Raw genomic sequence first — 21107 nt, 5'->3', positions numbered from 1 at the left:
GTATCAGAGGGGTAGCCGTGTTAGTCTGAATCTGTAAAAAGCAACAGAGGGTCCTGTGGCACCTTTAAGACTAACAGAAGTATTGGGAGCATAAGCTTTCGTGGGTAAGAACCTCACTTCTTCAGATGCAAGAAGTGAGGTTCTTACCCACGAAAGCTTATGCTCCCAATACTTCTGTTAGTCTTAAAGGTGCCACAGGACCCTCTGTTGCTTTTTACAGATTCAGACTAACACGGCTACCCCTCTGATACTTGATATTTGTATAAAGAAGAACAGGAGTACTTGTGTATGTTTGTTAATATCACTTTTCACTGCCTCCCAGCTAGCTAGAAAGTCTGCTGTGAAGTCTGCACTTGTAAGTCATCTGTGAAAACATATTGACAATGTTTCTTCACGACCCCCCAATATTAAACAGTAACTATTAAAAAAAACCCTTTTCTGCTTATAACAATAGTTTGATAAAATGTATTTTAGTCTTAATTTAAAAGCTGTGAGAATTAATTTTAAATAAGAGGGTTCTACATTTAGCATTTAAAATAGTGTTAAATATAAAAAAATGTGTTTTTAATTTCTAACGGGGGTAGGACTCAGAGGCTTGCTGTGAGAAAGGGGTCGCCAATACAAAAAGTTTGAGAACCAGAGCTACATACACCAACCGAGTGGATGTGCAGGAGATATTCTACCTACCAGAAGCAAAATATGTCATGAAGCTCAGATCCACTGTTGATACACAGGAGAGCACACAAACTGCTACACCCTTTTAAAGGGTGCAATGCTGGCCTCACATGGTTGATTAGCTCTGCTGGCTAGCCCCAGGGGAGGAACAGCAGCATGGTTCCATCTGTTCCCACCCCACATCTTCTTTGGGGCATTGCTGCCACTCTTGGCTGCAACTGATTAGCAGTCCTGAATTCTCCCAAGTTCAGCAGAGGCAATTCTAGCTGGTCTTTAGAGCTGGACAAATGTAGAAAGGTTCCTTCCTCTCTTCCTGCTCCTGTGTGAGCCTATGATAAGACTAAATTATCACTGACACTCTTCCCCAAAACCCTTGTCCCAGAGCTGTATGCAGTTTCATGGGCCCAGCCAACATGCAATTTTCTAACTGAAAGTAATGCCTCAAAAGGACAAATATATATGCTAACAGGGTGTCTACTGGAGAGAGTGGAAATACTCATTCAGGATAGTTTTAGGATGAATTAATTTTATTCCTGTATATGCAATTATAGCTTTTCTAGTGAATCCTCATCTGTGACACGGCCATAAAAATGCGTTGACTTTTGGGAGAGAGAAGATTGGCTCAGCAATGCCAAAGGACTGATTGAATAAAATTAGCCTCAATAAGTCTAGGAGGATAAAGTCAGATGGCTCAGAACTCGCCAGGTCTAAGAGATTCTACATGAAGTACTCCATCTGTGGTTTTATGTTGAGTAAAGATTACATGCTCAGCTGGGGCCAAGCCAGTTTGCTGTGTTCTTCCAGTAAGTCTTTTTCTCAGTCAACTGAGTACTTAATCCTGTTTTCCATTTCAGAACCCAGCCGGTGCCTTGGGAATATCTGGGGCTTGATTTCATTGGGGTTATTAGTGAGCTGGTTTCAAGAGAATGCTTACATCGTAATTTTCTTGATGTTTTTCCCAAAGGGGCAAAAGTCTTCCCACACAGATGGCTATAACTGGTGGCTGGCAGACAACTGATGGATGAAATTTTACTCTGGCACCATGCAGTAAAGCATGCTTGGCAATGTGATTATGGCAAACCATTCTTTAGCTTTGTTTTTAAAAGGCTACCAGGAATGCTGTCAGCACAGTGTCATGTGAACCTCTGCTTACCATCCTTCATCTAACTGGACTAAGTAGGTTAATTGCATGGTAGAGGTAGCTCACCAAGTGTAGCTGGGTTAATATCTATAGGATAAACACTTACCAAGAATTACTCCTTTGAGTTTTAGAATGGCTTTCTGTGGAAGCACTATGCTCCATCCAAGAAGCCTAGTAGGGCTGCTGTTTGAGATATGCAGGGTCTAATGTATACAAATGACCTGCTTTTGCTGTTGGGTGGCAATAAAACAAACCCTACCTGAATGGTCAAACAAAGTATCTGCTCCTTTATTTGTTTTAAAGATTCAAGTGAATAAACTGATTAGTTCAAAACCCGTCCCATGATGTTAGACCATACAAGAAAAAAGGGATCCTAGAGGAAACTTAAAAACAGTGCTGTACATTTAAGCCAGTTAAAAGGAAGTGTTTCTTTACACAGCATATTCTACTTTGCGTGTGCATGGAGATATACCTATCTCATAGAACTGTAAGGGACCTTGAAAGGTCATTGAGTCCAGTCCCCTGCCTTCACTAGCAGGACCAAGTACTGTCCCTGACGGTTCCCCCCGCCCCGCCCCCGAGATCCCTAAATGGCTCCCTCAAGGATTGAACTGGACTTTTCTGCTGCATGAAGACTTTGAGACAAATAGTGTTGCAGGGTTTGAAAACTGACTTTCCATAACCCTTGCACCTATATAAGTTTAGGATAAAGTTAAATATGTAATAAGTAGACTTGGCAAGCTGGTCAGTTTACCAGTCAGATAATGTCAACTGACCGCCTATTGTTTGACCATGGTCAAATGCCAAATATTCTAGCAAGAATGCTCTGATGTAAGCGACACCTACCTTTTGTGTTGCATCATGGTGCCATTCTTTCATTTTTTAGAACTTAATTTAATCATCTTTCACATTTTTCTGAATAAAAATAACTCAATTCAGTAACTTTTTTGTAATTGGGTATACATATCTATCAAAGGCTAACCCTGTTGGAGATAATAAAGTCTTACTCTTTGTTACTATTCTAATAAATTAGTACTTTGAAATATTTGACAATTTTTGACATTATTTGACAATATTTGACAGGCAAATTGACAAGTTGTTTTTGGACTGGTCAAATGTCCAACCCTAGAATAAGCCCTCATATGCCAGAGAGTGAGATGAGTTTTTAAGGGACTGAGGGTATATGAACAGAAAGGAATTTCCCATGTCATGCATTATAGTTTTTTTTTATCATAATCTTATATACAGAGTGGTATATCGAGCTACAGTGGACCATTCTGATTTGGTATAGCAATTCTTCTCTTCCACTTCTTACAGAATATTTTAGAATGTGCCTCTTTATAGCTGTTGATTTATGAGCCTGAGCATAAACCTTTCCAGTGTAAGCTTTTTCCTTGCTAGTCAGTGTAGATTTCTTAGCCTATTGCTTCTTGGTGGCATGATCGTGTTAGAAAAAAGTTTTGCTAAAGCTTACATTAACATTCTCTCTTTCTCCCCTTCCTTGCTTATTTTTTCTTCCAGATGTTCATTAATAATAATGGGCTCAATCATCAGCTATGTGAGAATGACACTCTGCACAAATAAAGGAAGAGGGAAAAATCGAGATGACTGTTTGGCATCTTTATACCATCTTCTCCCCCAATACTGGGACTGCCCAGGGGCCATTTTGCCCCCCTCCAGTCTAACTTAGAGCTGCCTCAGTTATGCCAGCTTGAAATGAACCCCTAGCAGCCACGACACTGGCCAGGGCTTACCAAAGTGCAGTGCAGTCCTGCCATACCCCCATATGCTTCCTTCCCATCACTGGTATTCTCCCTACACTTGCCAAGGGGAGATACTTCACTTGTTCCTCAGATGAACACTGCACTCTGTGAACACTACCCCTCAGTCACAAAATAGTGCATGGAAGAATGGGATATGTCCATGACCCTCTCCACCAGACACAAAACCTTACTAGCCTCCCTCATTATGTTCATAAGTGAGCAGCCCTCCAATTTGTGGTTGTCCCCTGTGTGATTACCAGGGGTGGGATGGGCTCCCTGGTCCCTCTCTGTCTTCTGGCATTTCCTTGCAAGGCTACTATGACTTGGCACAAGGTATATTATAGATACTTTGAAAATAAATGATCAAGATACTAGACTCTGAAAAGGTGGAAAAGGTTACTTCACAGGAGAAATATACATGTACATTTTCATGCACATGTATTGTAGCTATGAATTACCTGGGTATGCTGAATTCCTGTATATGACATAAATGAAGGCCTCTGAAGGAGGGATTCTAGTTTATAGAGTGAATAACACATCTGTGGGAAACATATCTAAAGAGCTGTTTAAGTAGTAGTATGGAAGGGCGCAAAGGGCAGGATGAAATTATTTGTTATATGGCAGATTCTATTGTGCTACTCCTTGTGACATCTGGAAAATGATGCAGCATGAGGACTGTAACAGTTGCCTGTCCTGAGACACAGCGCTACCACAATATGCCTCACTGTCACCACTAAGGACATGGGAATCACAAGGTTGCCTCACATGGGTATAAAACATAAACTAAGGCTGAATATGGCCCGGTTTTTGCAGTCCTCTCTCCTAGACACTGAAATCATCTCATGTCCCTGGTATGTGCAGTTGTGAGAGAGACTGTCCCAGTGGTAATCTAAGCTCCACGGTTTTTCATAGCAATATAATTGGCTAACTCTGTCCTTAGGGGCCTGATCCAAAACACAGTGACACCAATGAGAGACTTTCCATTGATTTCAGTAGGCTTTGGATCAGGCCCTTAATGGGTTATCTTCATTAAAGCTGACTTTAATATAAGTAAACCATTGCTTATACAGTTTTCATTAATCCAACACAAAATTCGCCTTTGCTACTATTGGGTAAACATAACACAAAGATGTTGAAATTAACCACATAAAATAAATATTCTGTATTTTTCTTTTTTGCAAATCTTTATTTGGCCTTCAACAGAAAAAGCTAAGTTGGAAAGCCTGTCTCAGCTACAGATTTATATTTTATTTTACAGTATACTCTTGCAGCTACTAGCATTTGTTAATATAGCCTTTAAAAACTATGCAACTAGGACTTTCCCCCCTAATTTTGCAGAGGTATTCATATCCTTCCCATCTAGAGTGACACAGCGAGACTGACATGACATATTGAAATTGCTGAAGTGTAGAGGCAAGATAACCTACATTTGCTTTCCATGTCAATCAGCATGAACAATGCAAACATTCTCCATGTAAAAAACACCAGTGCTTTTTCTGGTCATTTAATATGCTGATTTAGGGCTAGAACTGGAAGAGTTATAGTCAAACTACTAATTTTGTTTTATTTTTTCTTCTATCAGTAAAAAGTCAGACTTGTTTAGACATTATCAGGGAAGAATTTTGAATAATCACTCATTGTAACCCATGCAAGAATGTGGCAGATTGGTAACCAGCTGAATTTAGTATGGGACTGCTTTCACGGTTGTCCCATTTTAGTCCTTACTGTAACGACTCTTGTGGATAAGGAATATTTGCATGAATAAAGACTGCTCACACGAGTAAAGGTTTGAAGGACAGAATCACTGCATTTATTTTGTATAAGATGTCTTGTCCATTAGGCCAGAGAAGACTGGGAGGCCCATACTAGCAGACTGTACTTCAGATATCACTGGAATTAAACTTCATGGAAAAACAAAGCTTTTACCCTTCCCTCTCCCTTTGTTTGTGTCACCCATTTGTTGCTTCTTGTTTCAGCTAAGGGTCTGATTCTGCAATGATCCTGCAAAAACATATACACCTCAATAGGACTCACAGTGCATTAAGTTCAGGGCCGGCACTTCCATTTAGGCAAGCTAGGCGGTCGCCTAGGGTGCTAGGATTTGGGAGGGTGGCATTTTGCCGCCGATGGCGGCAATTCAGTGGTGGGGGGTCCTTCCGCGCTCCGGGTCTTCGGCGGCAATTCTGCGGCGGGTCCTTCACTCGCTCCAGGACCCGCCACCGAAGTGCCCCGAAGACCGGGAGCACGGAAGGACCCCCCTGCCGCAGAATTGCCGCTGCCAACTGGGAGCGCGGAAGGATCCCCGCCTAGGGCGCCAAAAACCCTGGCGCCGTTCCTGCTTAAGTTAAGCATACATATAATTCTTTGTCAGATGTGGGTTTAAGATTTTAAGGTCTATTACTCTGTGTTTGTACAGCATGTAACAGAATGGGGCCCAGACTTCATTGGGATCTTTAGATACTACTGTAGTATAAAATAATAAAAAGAATATTGAAGAGTGGAGTTCACATGAGCCCCACCCTCATGCATAATTTTAGTGACTTGCATATAATATATTCATGTCTGTTAAAGCAAAGTACTAATCTCATGCATCAAAAAACCCCAAAAAGCTAAACAAATTTTGCTACCAGATGCATGTATGCGAATCCCATTGAAATCATATTAATCTGAGGGTAGAGTCTAACACTTGGGAATAAATATATTTTTAAACTAAATAACTGGCTTTTATGTATAAACTGGAATGTATAGCATATAAAGATTAGAGAGCTTTTCTTGTTGAATTTAAAAGCATTCTTTAATATCATACATATTAAGAGATAACTACCTAGCCTTAATTTCTTCATTAGCATAACTGGTAACACATTAAATTTCAGGGTACAAATATTGTGTAAATACTCCTTTATATGATAACTGCAGACCATTAAACTCCATGAAAACTACCATAAAGTGGCAGATTAATTACAGCTCATGCCATTACAGGGTAATGACATGACTATTTCTCTTTTCTAAATGCACTCTAAGGTTACATAATATATTCTGGAACTATTATGTGTATTAATAGCACTTTGTTGTATGTACACAAATACTTTCGGGCCTGATTCAGCAAACCTTACTCACATGTGTAGTCCCACTGATTTTAATAGAACTAGACATGTGAATAGGGTGACCAGATAGCAAGTGTGAAAAATCGAGATGGGAGTGGGCGGTAATAGGCTTCTGTATAAGAAAAAGTCCCAAAAATCGGGACTGTCCCTATAAAATCGGAACATCTGGTCACCCTACATGTGAATAAGGATAACTCATTTTAGTAAATGTTGCAGGATTGAGTCCATAAGGTGTATTTTTGAATAATGAATTTCTGTAGAATTCCAATAAGGACATTGTTTCACAAATACTTTCTGTAAAGCAAGCCGGACACTTTGAAGAAGAAAAAAACCAAAAATGTGACTCTCATAAACTACTATCTCAGTTTGGAATGGTTCAACGGTTTAATGAGGTTAATTTGTATTAGGTTGAGGGAAATCCTTTATCTACTGTATAGAGGCTTTCGTTTACATGAATGTGACAGATATTGTACTTACTGCACTGGAACTTAATTATTTGATAGCACAAGGAACTGAAATTCCCACATTTCCTCTCTAGGAACATTCACGGTATACTTTAGATGGTAAATAGAAACTAGAGGATAGTTGCCCTAGATTTTTAATGTGTTGAAGAGATAGAGTAGCCTTTTCTGGAAGGTTTTATTTTTATTTTTCTACCTCCAAAAATGGAAACAGTTTTACTAAATGTCTCTGAAATGCTATAATTGGCATTTGGTTATTTTTTGCTCTAATCTAGTCTTCACATATCACAGCATCTTTTGAAATGCTTTTCTTTGCCATTCACAAACGTAAATGATCGTTTCATTTAGATTACTTTGGCATAAAAGCCTTGGAAAATGCTCCATTTTCTCTCTAATGACTACAAAGTAAAAAATTAGCTGTCTTGAAAAGTTTTTGTTTCAGCAGTTATTTTTTTCCTCAAAGCATTATATAACAACCTAAATCCACTAACTAGCTTGCATTTCAGACGACTATTGGTGCATGTAGGTGATGTTTTATTTCTGCTTAGAAGGTGTAATATGGAATCTCTAGAGAGCCAGTCAAGCTGTGTAAAACTGTTAAATAGGAGAGCATAGAGGCAAACAAAATTTCAGAATCAATGAGACAAATCAGAATACAAATAAGGACTGAAATCTAATAGAGAAAAAAATAAGCAGGAACAAATTCACAACCTGACACTAAATTTACTTTCTTTTATAGCTTCAGTGTCAGGTTTGTTATATGAATCTCATGTCAACTCAGTTAAATGAATTTGTGTTAGTGTGTGTGGGTTTGAAATGCGTAATTGCCCATTATAATAAAAATGAATGTAACTTTTCAGAACAGGTATGTGTGTCTATTCTATGTTCATGCTACATATTATATATAAGAAATATAGTGTATAAGTAATTTATTTTACTGTATACACAAAATTCTCTATTCGCTATAAAACATAAAAGATTAGTTGAGAAAAATGTATGTAATTCTTCGAGTCAACATGTTAACATGCAATGTTAACCCATGTAAAATAATTTTCATGGTGGTTACTTTGTACCAATGGGCCTAAAAATATCCGCTTAAAAAATCTCATGGGTATTGGGATAACATGCCCCACTAACTTTCTAGAAAAGTTCAGGTAGATAGCATGAGAAGCATCCCTCTTTCTCAATTTTATTAGCAATAGTTAAAGCTTTTAAAACCTAGAAAAACATTTACTCAAGTTCGATTTTTCAAAAGGTGGAACTTCTTTTGAATTTCTCACCTGATATGTCACCTTTCATAATCTGCATGACCTTGGTTTGATCAGTCACATTGTGTTATATCATTTCAGCTGTAACACTGTACAACCTGACACTGTACAATGTGATGCTAAAACTGAAACGTGTAGAGAGTGATTACAATGATCACAAGCTGTTTGACTGGCTTTGTTCTAATGAAAAACGTGATTGCTTGAATATAATGTTCTAAGCAGTAGCTTCCATTTTGGTGACTAAGAGCCGGATTGTGGGCTACCCCTCTATGGCTGTGCATAGACAAGGGTGGCAATCAAGTGGTTGCACAGTTTACAATAGCTGTCATTGCACTCTTGGGAGGGAAGGAATTTGCTTGTTCCTGCTCCCTGTTCTTTCAGGAAGAAAGACTCTGAAAAGGGGTCAAAGAAGAGGTATGGTTATGGCCCTGCTTCCGCTTCTTTCCACCATGAGCATCTGCTTTGTCTTTATGGGTAGTCTCTGCTTTGTCTTTATGGGTAGTACAATCTCTTTAGTGCTCATCTTGGGTTACTGTGGCCTGGCAATGGCCCCAAGTTAAGGGTGGAAGTTTAAATTCATAGTCTATAGAATATAGGCTGCTGGCCAGAGAGGGTAGTGTGCTTGAGAACGGTTATAGATTCCCCATATACTGTAGCATTCGAAGAAAAGGCAAAATCAAAGCTGCTTGTAAAAGGGCCCAGTCCTGCATGGCAAGTCTCCCATTAGCGCCCCAAGTTTTGTATTTGTTTGCTTTTCCAATTCAGGTCACCTTCTGCCAACATACCAACTTTTGGAATTTGGGTAGGAAGGGGATGACAGAGTCCGCATTCTTGATAAAATTTCATAAAATATTTTGCACTTGCTACCTCTCCAGTGCCCCCTCCATGTGATTCAAATAGAGCTATCCAAGGCTGAGACAGTGTAGACCTGAGGAAAGGAAGTTTTACGTAATATTTTCTAGCAGTCTCCTCAAGGTAACATCTCACAATCTCATTTGGGTACAATATAAGTCCTGTGTGTAGACAGTGACTCTCCGGTACTTTAGCAGTAGTTTTACGATCTGTCTGTGATCTGCCCTACAATTTCTAGCAGCCATTGGTTCAGCTTGCAGTCTCAGCAAGCTTTGATGAAATGAAAATGATACATAATTAGTTACTATACCTTAAATAGTTAACCTTTCCCCTAGGCAGATCTTCTCCTGGGACTGCTGTAGCGTCAGGGCTGAAGTAATTCCTGTGACTGGTTAGCTGACCCTGAAACAAGAGAGAATGGATAGTGTGTCCGAGTAGTCATTGATCCACTGCCCCCCAACCCTGCTTTGCACTACAAAGCAGAGAGCTACATGACATGATGGGGGATCATATTCCGTGCATAGGATTCCCAAATCCTGCCACATCATCTTAATGGAGCTGTACCAATTGACTAGTGAAATGAAAAAAACAAACAAAGAAAAACCAGGACATTTCAGGTGACTTAAAGGAAGATCCTGGGACATCATATAAAAAACTGGATCTGTCTGGGGACATGTGGTTATCTTACATTTATAATGTATGCATTCCAAAATATATATTCATGCTGGTATTTTAATGTTGAAGCACTTTCTTTTCGGAGTGTCACCCTAAGAAAATACAGGCGAGTCTTATCTTACGCTGGGGTTACGTGCCGCTGCCAGCGCATAAAGCAAAAATCGTGTATAGTCAAAATTACATTGAGTGTAATGGCGGTCAGAATTGCCCGCACTACAGGTACAGTATTTAAATGGTTATTTTTCTCTTTTGTTGTTGTTTTGTTTTTGTTTTTGCCGACAGCACAAAGCTGAATTCGTGCATGTTAAATGCGCGTAAGATGAGACGCGCCTGTATATTATATTAGGTTTATATGGAGTTGCAGGTGTCTATGCTATTCTGAAAATATATATTTTTTCTATGATGCTTTTTCAGTGCCTCTACATTTTGTTCCACTGAAATGGTGCAATGTGCATTCTTCTCTAATTGTTCTTATTTCACCAAGCATTTTCTGTCCGAGGCAGTTATGCTATGTTTAGAAAAGAAATCAGCTTTGCATACAGAGTTGATGTTATTGGAATTTTAATTGTGTGTATTGCAGATCCCTTTATAGAGCTAAATGTAACATATTTCTAATAAAAACAAATGCTGTACCATGCTACCGAGCAATGTTATCACCATCATCACCGTCTTCTTTTTGTTTGCACAGCTCACCATGTTAAAACTGGAACCTGTGAGGTGGTGGCTCTCCACAGATGTTGTAATAAGAACAAGATAGAAGAAAGGTCACAGACAGTCAAGTGCTCCTGCTTTCCTGGGCAGGTAGCGGGTACCACCAGAGCAGCTCCTTCTTGTGTTGATGGTGCGATGACTTCTCTTACTTCATTTTCTTGTATTTTTGCTAGTGAGTTTTGTAATGCTTAGTGTCAAAAGTAGGAATCTTTCTTTTAAACCGAGCAGTGTTTAAAAGTGTTAGAAAGGATTCTGAGGTTTGAAGGGTGTCTCCAAGATGAATGGGAGAGGAGAATATGAAAAATGAATTATTTGCTATTGCTTTATGGAAACACTATCATTAGATGACAGTGAAACGGACCTCTTGAGAATCAAAATGTGATCTAAATAATAGAATGCTCTTAGTGTTGTATCAAGTTAATTTAATTAAAAGTGTTTATGCATAAGTTACATCAACATATTATTTTCATATGCTGCAGTCTCATACTTTATTTATCTGTTACTTTGCCACAAAGCAAGGAAAAACAAACAAGCAGAGCATAGTTTGCTCGTTTTTAGGCTTTTTAGACCAATGTTGTTTTTGCTATCCATAGTGCAATCTTAATACTGCAAACAAAACTGGCATAAAATAGGTTTTATTTGGGAAAATATTGGCTCATTTTGCACAACTCTTTCTCTGAAAAAGGACAAGGCTGTTTCACCCTTTACACAAATTATTTTTTCTGTGTTTGCTGTCATAGAAGCTGTATGTATGTCATCTTCAGGGAATACATTTAATCTTACCTTGAATGTACAGAACTTCAAACACAATACATTAACTCAAAAGAAGAGATTATGCCAAAAACTTAGACATCTGACCAGGAAAGAAGAATTGGTGATTGAAAAGGATTGCTGTGAAATTTGTTCTTGAAGCAAGATAAATTTAAACAGATGTAACTAATGTAGAAAAAAATAGTTATAACAATAATAATTAAGAAGAGATGCTGGTGCCAAATTCATACACAATGCCCTTGACAAATAGTCTTATTTATTTAGGAAGATTCTGACTTGCAGTGTAGTTGTTGGTCAATATACTTTTTTCTAAAAATTTTGTGGAGAATAAAATTGATGCTGCCATATAATAGGGGATGTAAAGTGGCCATTTACTGAACATGTAAATGTGTATGTTTCCCCCTCTCATAGCTTCAATAGTGGAACAGAAATGGTGGTGCCACATGCAACCATGTCTTGAAGGGGAGGAATGTAAAGTTCTTCCAGATCGGAAAGGATGGAGCTGTTCCTCTGGGAATAAAGTGAAAACAACTAGGGTAGGTATAAATATTTTATTAAAGTTAATGTTTAAAATTAAATATACACAAGTTAAGAGGGAAGGTACTGTACATCTGGGGTCAGGCTTGAGTTATGAGGGATTACAGGTATCGGTTGCAAGGATGAAGAGATACATACATATCACATAACCAGCATAGACCCAGATTGGGGTGCAAGAGTTTTTAAAGTGTCAGTGGATAAGTGGTCTCGGGTATGCCACCCATGGAATGTATAAGGAGTCCAAGTCAGTATCGGTGTAGCGAATAAGTACACCAGCATCACTTGTTACCAACAGAAAACTAACACACAGGCCCTAAGTAAACACTCAAAAGAAAAGAGCCTGGAAGAGTAATGAGCTGTGGGTAGGCAGTTTTATTGAGGTTGGGTTTCCTGACTCTGTACACTTCCATCAGCATACTTTGCAGTTGATTGATCATAGTGTGCACTGTTCCTGTCATTTTCAGGTCTGGGCATTGCAGAGAAGAGAATAAACCCCCTCTCAGCTGCTACTACTAATAATTTATATTTTATTTGATCTTTTTGTCCCTCTATGACTGGTTGCGCAAAAAAAAAAAAAAAAAAAAAAAAAAGCCAGCACACCCTGCTAATCTCCTTGCAATGTTCCAAATCCTATTGATTTACAAGGTATAAAATAAATGCACTTTTGTCAATTGCTTGGAATTATCATATCTCTACACAGAAACTGTTGAATATGGTAAGCATTTACTGTGTCATTACAGAATAATCTTCTGGTTATTTATGTCTTGTAAGACTGAGAATTACTACAAAATTTTGACAGTGGTGCAATATGTTCCCTTTCCCATTTGACACTTATTATGTTATTTGTTCAAAATTGCATTAGTAGGAATCCATCTAACATTTTGTTTTACATGATTCTTTGAAAACAAAGTAAACCTGTGCTTTCTAATTGCTAACACAAGCAAAAGAATAACAGATTACCTAGATAATACTAAGCATTATATGCTCAGACTTCCAGAAACCACAGCTTCAAATCCCTGCATATTCAATTCAAGTTTTCATTCCTGTGAGGCAAATTAAGGATCCAGCCAGCAAATGCACACACAAGTAAATCTTATGTGAGTAGCAATGGTTAAAGTTAGTCACATGAATAATTGTTTGCAGGATTGATTCATAACTGGCTACCATGAACTTTACTTTGTGTATGTGTCTCTTTGAGCCTGTGACACAGAACAAAATATTTCCCCTCCCTTCACTGTACTGTAGTGTCCTATTTATCAGCTGGCTATCTCCTGCCTATCCCAGAGGTGGCTGAATGGTGTCTGTATGTCTGAGTTTGTAAAAGCACTTGGACATTCTTTGGATGAAAGGTACTTCATTAGTGTAAGTTATTCCATTCTTCCTTCTTAAATCCTTTTTCAAAACACTAATCTCTGCTTGAGTACTGCCCCCAGCTAACTGTGTGTGTATGTATATATGTAAGGTGTGCACACATACTCACTCTAGATAAGTATTATGTATGTTGTGTATGTGTGTGAGATATATCCAGTTAGAGGAAGATGATTTAACAACAGTAACTAACTGCAAATGGAAAAGAAATTGGGAAAAAATGTGACTAGTTCATGTCCCTCTCTCCTCTTCTTTTGGCATTTGGCTTCTTCCCCCTACCCTCCTACCATGTTGTTTTGCTCTATTTACATGTGAATTGTCTAAATTAGATAAGATTTCTGGCCAGGGATTTTCCTCCTTATATATTTGTAAAGTACCATGCACTATATTGTCCAACTACTACAAGGTTAGGTATAAATGTTGTTGTTATTTGTACAATTATGTCATTTTGGCAATATTTTTAGTAATATAAGCTCATTGTTAGCACTTAACAAACAATAAGTAATAGGTGGCTGGATCATATTCTCCCGCTCCCCAGACACTTTTAAAGCATTCTAGAGGTCCCAGGCTCTATTCATCATCATTCTAAGACCTACAGGTCCATTGCAATGGATGCTTCAGCCTCATTTCAACTTGGGGGTAGAACCACACCTGTTAGCCTGTGGCAGCAGGGGATTTCCTGCCTCTTGAAGTTCCCTCCAGTTTTACCTGCCTCACCAGTGGCTCAGCTAGACCCCTCTCCCCTTCTGCAGAGCTGTTCTGAGAGAAATCCCACACTTTATTTCAAGTTTGCAACTAACAATTGGCTATCTGGGCTCTGAAGGATTAATCCTGCCTCTCTATATACATAGAATGTCACAGGGTTGGCAGGGACCTCAGGAGGTCATCTAGTCCAACCCTCTGCTGAAAGCAGGACCAATCCCCAACTAAATCCCTAAATGGCCCCCTCAAGGATTGAGCTCACAACGCTGGGTTTAGCAGGCCAATGCTCAAACCACTGAGCTATCCCTCCTGAATCTTCAGTAGCCTTGATTTTGAGAAGCCCTGGAATACCTATGCTGCTATTAGGAGGCTGAATGTCTTCTTTGTCTTAAGAAAGTTACCCTGTTATCAAAAGTGAGTACTCATCCCTAATGTATGGAGGCTGCAGTGTGTATGTAGCTCTTGTCTATAGTAAAAGATTCTAAGTGAAAGGAAAAATTCTGAAGTGTTTGAACCAATAAACTACATATTCAGAGAAAAATAATACAGACAGCAAAGAATCAGTATTAAGAGAACAAGTATATTAAGCTTTTATTATTGTCAAATGAAGTAGCCCATTTGTGATGGCCATGTATAATGTAAAAGCAACGGGAGCCAAAGGGAGCTAGCAAGTTTGTGTGATTTAAACACACAGCAACTTCTGTGAAAGCCTCGCTAAAAGCAATATAATGCATTAGGTCTCAATTCACCTCTAAACACTGGGTCAAATTTTCCTCTTCAATAATACATGTGAAAATCGTAGTTAGATTGTAGCTTCATAAACGCTTGCAAAGCAACCCTCTTCCACAAAGGTATTTGATTTCAAAACAGCACCTGGATTTCCAGACCCCAGGATGTCAGTAATGGAGTATTATGTTAGGGAATGGAGGCAGCCTCTGGAGGAGGTGGGTTTTTTTGCCCAATTCTGGTAACACAGATGGTTGTGGTATTTGTCACTAGGGAAAGGATGCGGGTGAATAATGGGAGAAGACTAATTGATTTTTCTAAAATGTGACCTGGTTGAAGTGTTGTATGTTGTTCAGAGATTAAGAAGAATATACATGAATAATGAATTAGGAATAGCATGAATATTCTGGTACTTAGAATTCAAATCTTAAGGATATTCTGGTAGATATTATTTACACTAAGAATACAGAAATAGGCATTATGGAATCATGTTGTAATGGAATCACAGTCCCTACAATGTCAGGGTATGGCTAACAGATGAGAGGGCTAATGGGTTAATAAGGATTAATCAGAGAGAAGCAGTAAATGTGGAGAGGAAGAGTTTAGGGGTCTGAACTTATCTCTGATTAACATTTTTTACTCTGTTGGAGTTTATATTTGGAAGGGTAGAATTTCTGCCTCTGTATTTAGAGAGGTCTGAGGAGAAAATTGCTATTCTGGCTAAAATAATGATTTATTTTTAGGCAGCGATATTGTAGTGTATGCCTGCCTAGGCAATGCACTGGAACTGGACAGGGTGTTTAGAAATAGATTATTAAGCCTATGAAATAAAGATAGCTCAGAGATTTTCCAGAGACGTCATAGGGTCCAGGATGCAGTTCTAGGATTGTGTTAAGGTACAGATAGTTGACATTTTTTTTACGTGAAGTTTCATTTTATTTGTTTTCACTTTTTTCCTATTTGTTGACAAAAAATAAATATATTTTGTTCAAAACAATAAACATTTACATTTCATTTTGAAATATTTTGTTTATAATTTCTTGTCTCCCCTTTCTTTTTCTCAATTTTTTAATTTTTTTCCACTGGAAAGGAAGAAAAAATAAAGCAAGCAAAGCAACACTTCCGTTCACCTTTCAACACTTAAAAAAGCTTCCCCTACCTCCCCAGTCGGGGGTGCGGGAAGGGGAGAGAGGTTAGAAAAAATGAGTGTGAGAGAATTTCCTCTCTAGTCAGAAAACCAAAAAATGTATTTAAATAATTTTTTTTGGTGGAAATTTTTCATTTTCATTTCATTTTCCAAGACAAAAGCTTTAGCTGAAAAAAACTTTGACTAGTTTTAGTTAGGAATTTAATCTGACAAAGAAAATCAGCGAGAAGCAAGATTGTTGTCTTACAGTTGGAGAGAGGTGTCTTTGAATTGATTTTGAGTGCTTGGAGTTCAAAAAAGAGAGCGCTTCTAAGAAGGACCAGGGGACTTCTAGTGTTCATCAGACTTACAGAGACTTTGACAGGGGACAACCTCATCAAATATGTGAGCACAGGGGTAGGACTACTAGAAGAGTTATGGTTAGCCTGAGGCTCACTTAATATGATATAATTATGTTAGAGTGAGTTTGTTTCCTCTATCACTCAGAAAGTATTAAGGACACGTTTGTGTTCACTATTATTTCTTGTGTTTTCTGATGTATCATGTTGTTCCCTATTTTACTACATAAGTAGTATTTGGATTTCCTTCCCACTCCATTTCTTTCCTTCTTCCTTAGATTTTGCTCTGAGTGTATATAATTAAATTCCTCTTTTGTTTCATCCAATTATTGTGACCTATTCCATTTGGCTAAAAGTGAGTAAAAAGTTATTGAACAAAATAAAGGAGATCAAAGTGTTTCCATTCTGCCATAAACAACTTGAAACTGAAAAGAGTAGGTGTTGGTACCATAAGATATTTTTCTAAGGAACTGCATTGCTAAGGATGGTTTCTACTACCAAGAAGATGTCCCTGACAAATTAAGGTTATCAATAACTTTTCATTATCTTGCAAAGATATACCTAATTTTAAAAAGGGAAATATGAGTGTACAGATGCATGCTGATGCACAGTTGCACAGAGAATGAGATTCACGTGCCTTATCTTCATTCTTGTGCACATCTGAAGATATTTTTATTAGATCTGGGTCAAAATTAAAACCATGGATCTGAACACCCAGAACCTCAGGGGTATTTGACTTCTGAACTCGTATATTAATGGGCTGTAGCAGAACCTTTGTACTATAGGATGTTCCAGAACTCTATCTGGGTGCAAATTATGCATTTGCACTGTGCTGTGGCTTTTTGATGTGTGCATTTTTTCAGCATATAAAAATAGGTGAAGATTGGGAAGAAATTCAAAATAGTCACATAGAATCATAGAACTAGAAGAGACCTCGAGAGGTCATCTTGTCCAGTCCTCTGCAGTCATGGCAGACCATTCCTAGGTGTTGGTCTAACCTGCTCTTAAAAATCTCCAATGATGGAGATTCCACAACCTCCCTAGGCAATTTATTCCAGTGCTTAACCACCCTGACAGGAAGTTTTTCCTAATGTCTAAACCTCCTTTGCTGCAATTTAAGCCTATTGCTTCTTGTCCTATCCTCAGAGGTTAACGAGAACAATTCTTCTTCCTTCTCCTTGTAATAACCTTTTATGTACTTGAAAACTATTATCATGTCCCCTCTCAGTCTTCTCTTTTCTAGACTAAACAAACTCAATGTTTTCAATCTTCCCTCACAGGTCATGTTTTCTAGACATTTAATCATTTTTGTTGCTCTTCTCTGGACTTTCTCCAATTTGTCCACATCCTTCCTGAAATGTGGCACCAAAAACTGGACACAATACTCCAGTTGAGGCCTAATCAGCGTGAAGTAGAGCTGAAGAATTACCGTACTTCTCGTGTCTTGCTTACAACACTCCTGCTAATACATCCCAGAATGATGTTCACTTTTTTTGCAACAGTGTTACACTGCTGACTCATACTTAGCTGGTGATCCACTATGACCCCCAGATCTCTTTCAGCCATACTCCTTCCTAGGCAGTCATTTCCCATTTTGTATGTGTGCAACTGATTGTTCCTAAGTGGAATACTTTGCATTTGTCCTTATTGAATTTCATTCTATTTACTTCAGACCATTTCTGCAGCTTGTCCAGATCATTTTGAATTTTAATCCTATCTTCCAGAGCAAAATTCCAAGAATACCATCCAACAGTAACTTCCAACCACTGTACGTCATTTTGAAAGTGACTTGTAGGTGTGAAATTATGTTTTTAAATTTGAAAAGTATCTAAATTCTTTTGTTAAGGGCATATTCTCCGCTGGTATATCTTGATTCACACCTGTTGAAGATAACCACAATGCTGACATATAATTAGTCTTATTTAATTTGCAAAATGACTAAAAACAGAGACCCCAGAGTTCAAACTTCAAACCACTATTGACAAGGCATATTTGTATATGTAAATCATTTTATTGAAGGAAAAGCATCTGAAATCTGACATTGCATAACAGGAAATGCTCACTCGTTCTTAGAAAATCATCAAATCAGAGAAGTGAGCAATAAAGTACAGTCGTGTATTATTCTCTTAATAAAATATGTAAATGAAGCAATATTTTTATATATGTAGATATGCATGTATATTAGGCGCAAACTTTTGTAAATGCATGGTCCAATTTTCAGAAGTGCTGAGTGCCCATATCTTATCTTGCAGTGGGAACTGTGAGTGCTTAACACTCTTAAAATTGGGCTAGTATTCTTTAATAATGTGTGGGGAAAACATACTTCAGGTCAGAGAGAAATCAATATTGAATATATTACTACGTAACTATATTCCAAACCAATATCAGAAATTGACTACTGTAAAAATCATAAATATTGCAGGGACATAAAGAAATAGAAGTATTACGGGGGGGGGGGGGAGATAAATCCATATTGAGTGTGTTTATCTGCATTCCAAAACAATATTAGAGAGAGCCTGAAGTCAGATATTCATAATTTTTCATGTAATCTAATTTTGCTTCATGGCATCCAAAGTTTAGAAGAAAAAAAATCAAACAGCATGTTTGTGGAAGAAGAGAAGACATGGTGTCCAAACTCACCAACTGGCTATGCATAAAGCTAAAGGGTGGTCAAAGGGACCAACCTACTAAACTAAATAAACACACTTTAGTTGCTGTGTATTCAATGGCGCTGATATTTTTAGCTCTGTCTCCCTCTCTCTCTCACATACAGATGCTGAAATGTTTCTAAATTCATTACAGTAGCTGCTAGGGGCCGCATTCATTTTATTTGTATTTTAATTTATAAAATAAGCTGATCACAAACTCTCTTAGCACATGGAATAAAAAATACATCAGCTAGATGACTTTAAATGTGGACACAATATTGGCAATTAAAGGAACAGACTCCTCCATCAAAAAAGGAAGTTCCATGATTTTCCTAACCCCTCGTGTAACACCTCTGAGAATAGTTGAATCCTGCAGGTGGCCCTGTAGTTTGGTAGGTTTGAGATCTGTTCAGTTGGTGGAGGAAGTTGGTTTCAGGATCTAGGGCACCTCTCTGCTGTCAGCCACTTCCACTTAAACCTTAACTTAAAGCGACTTGGGCGAACCACACTGCATGGAGAGAGGCTGTTTATAAGTAGCAAGGACCCAAATAGTCATAGAGCTTATAGGTCAAAACCACAATCTTAAATTGCATCTGGAAAATAGTTGGAAGCCCATGCATATTATGGCACATATATTGCCATATGTCTCTTGAGAGAAGCTCTATCAGGTGAGTGGACAAACACATTCTTTGCTCTTTGATGTGTGGAGCCTTAGGTAAAAGACATAATAATAATCTAATATTGAGGAGACAGGACAGAGAGAACTCTGGTGAGGTCCTCATTCAAAAGGAAAGTTACAGACTCTTAGCCAGAGCTAGATGGAAAAAAGCACCCTTGCCCACTGCTGCTTCATGATGAAGTCAGCTGGGGATCTACAGGTCCCTGAGATTGTATACTTTACTAACAACTGTAGAGCAAACACTATCTGTTACAAAGACCTCTAAGAGCTCCACCATCTCCTTTGGATGTTTATCCCTGCCAGTCAGCACTTTCTGTGTTTGATGTGGATTGAGCTTCAGCCAAAATCTGTCCTCCACTCCCCAATCTTAACTACTAATGGGCAAGCTGAAAAATACACCTATCCAGATCTAATGAAAAACAGATGCATTTGGATATCACTGCAGCCAAAAGCATCTCTCTTTCCCCTACTGATTAGAACAGGAAAAGTGACTTGGCTGAATCTCATGGCACTTCACACCAGGGAACCTTTGAGGCAGAAAAACAATCACCCAACACTTCTCTTTGGGTCCTCTTGGAGATAAAAGAATGGAACTACTCTAGTACTACTTCCCCTGTTACTGGCAGGGTCCAAAGTCTTATCCACATTGTAATCAATTAATTCAAATCAGCAGATAGATCTATAAGAATTAGCTGGGTACCTTGACTTTGTCCAGTATTAGGGGATGATAATCAAATAATGAGACCAGAGCTATGTCGGTACCAAAATCTGGTCTAATAACACTGAGTGGTGTCCATGAAATCTGAGGACTCCAGTTATTGCCAAAGATGCCTTGCCACAAACTTCTCAAGCATCCTAAAAAATGAAAGCCAGAGCCAGGGTGATAATTAGCAAGATGTTAAGCATCAGGAAGTAGCATTAATATTTCCACAGCTATTACTGCCACAGTCACAACCTCCTTTTTTGCTGCTATCGCCCCCTCTACTATCCTTAGAGCCTGGAAGGGAAGAATGATAATGAATAAAAAGAAGCAGTGTGAGAGAGTTGAGAATGAGTCCCCAGATCTGGTAGGAAAAGGAAATTTATCTTGAAATCAAGCCTGATGTTCGTGACAGTGAAGTGGCTATGTTAGCTGATGATTTGTCTTCCTGAATCACAACAAATGCATAGGCACTCTAGGCAGCATCTGAGGGGGGAAAAAAAAACAGAACAAGTATTTCTGTTTGTGCTGCTGCTAAGGTTGAAAAAAAGCATTGTCCTCCTGCTAGACTATCCCTTCTTTTCCCCCCTCCTCTTCCTTCTTCCAAGTTTTATGGTGGGTTCTAGCTAGAACCCACAATATTTGTGATTAAATGGATTTGATCTTGAAAATGGTATATACGGTATACTGAAGTTTAACTGATAGACTACATACTAATGGGGTAGCTGCGGTTAATATGGGGACACATATTTCACACTGATTTCCTTTGCCTTTTGCTGTTGCCATTGTTAAATTTGAAATATGTCCAACTACTGACATTGTAAGCCAATAGAGCCTAAAA

General features: G+C 38.4%; 1 protein-coding gene across 1 annotated transcript in view; it reads left to right on the top strand.

The window, feature by feature from the left end:
* TAFA2 (TAFA chemokine like family member 2) overlaps positions 1–21107 on the top strand; it is a 299467-nt gene that overhangs the window by 256104 nt on the left and 22256 nt on the right. Inside the window, exons 3-4 of the mRNA XM_034770273.1 lie at positions 10628–10780; positions 11833–11957. Of these exons, the coding sequence (XP_034626164.1) occupies positions 10628–10780; positions 11833–11957 (278 nt within the window). The remainder of the gene's footprint in view (positions 1–10627; positions 10781–11832; positions 11958–21107) is intronic.

The sequence above is a fragment of the Trachemys scripta genome, chromosome 1, assembly GCF_013100865.1.
Source record: "Trachemys scripta elegans isolate TJP31775 chromosome 1, CAS_Tse_1.0, whole genome shotgun sequence".
Taxonomy (NCBI): Eukaryota; Metazoa; Chordata; order Testudines; family Emydidae; genus Trachemys; species Trachemys scripta.
Note: the sequence above shows the minus strand (reverse complement) of the source record. Positions and strands in the feature narration are given on the sequence as shown.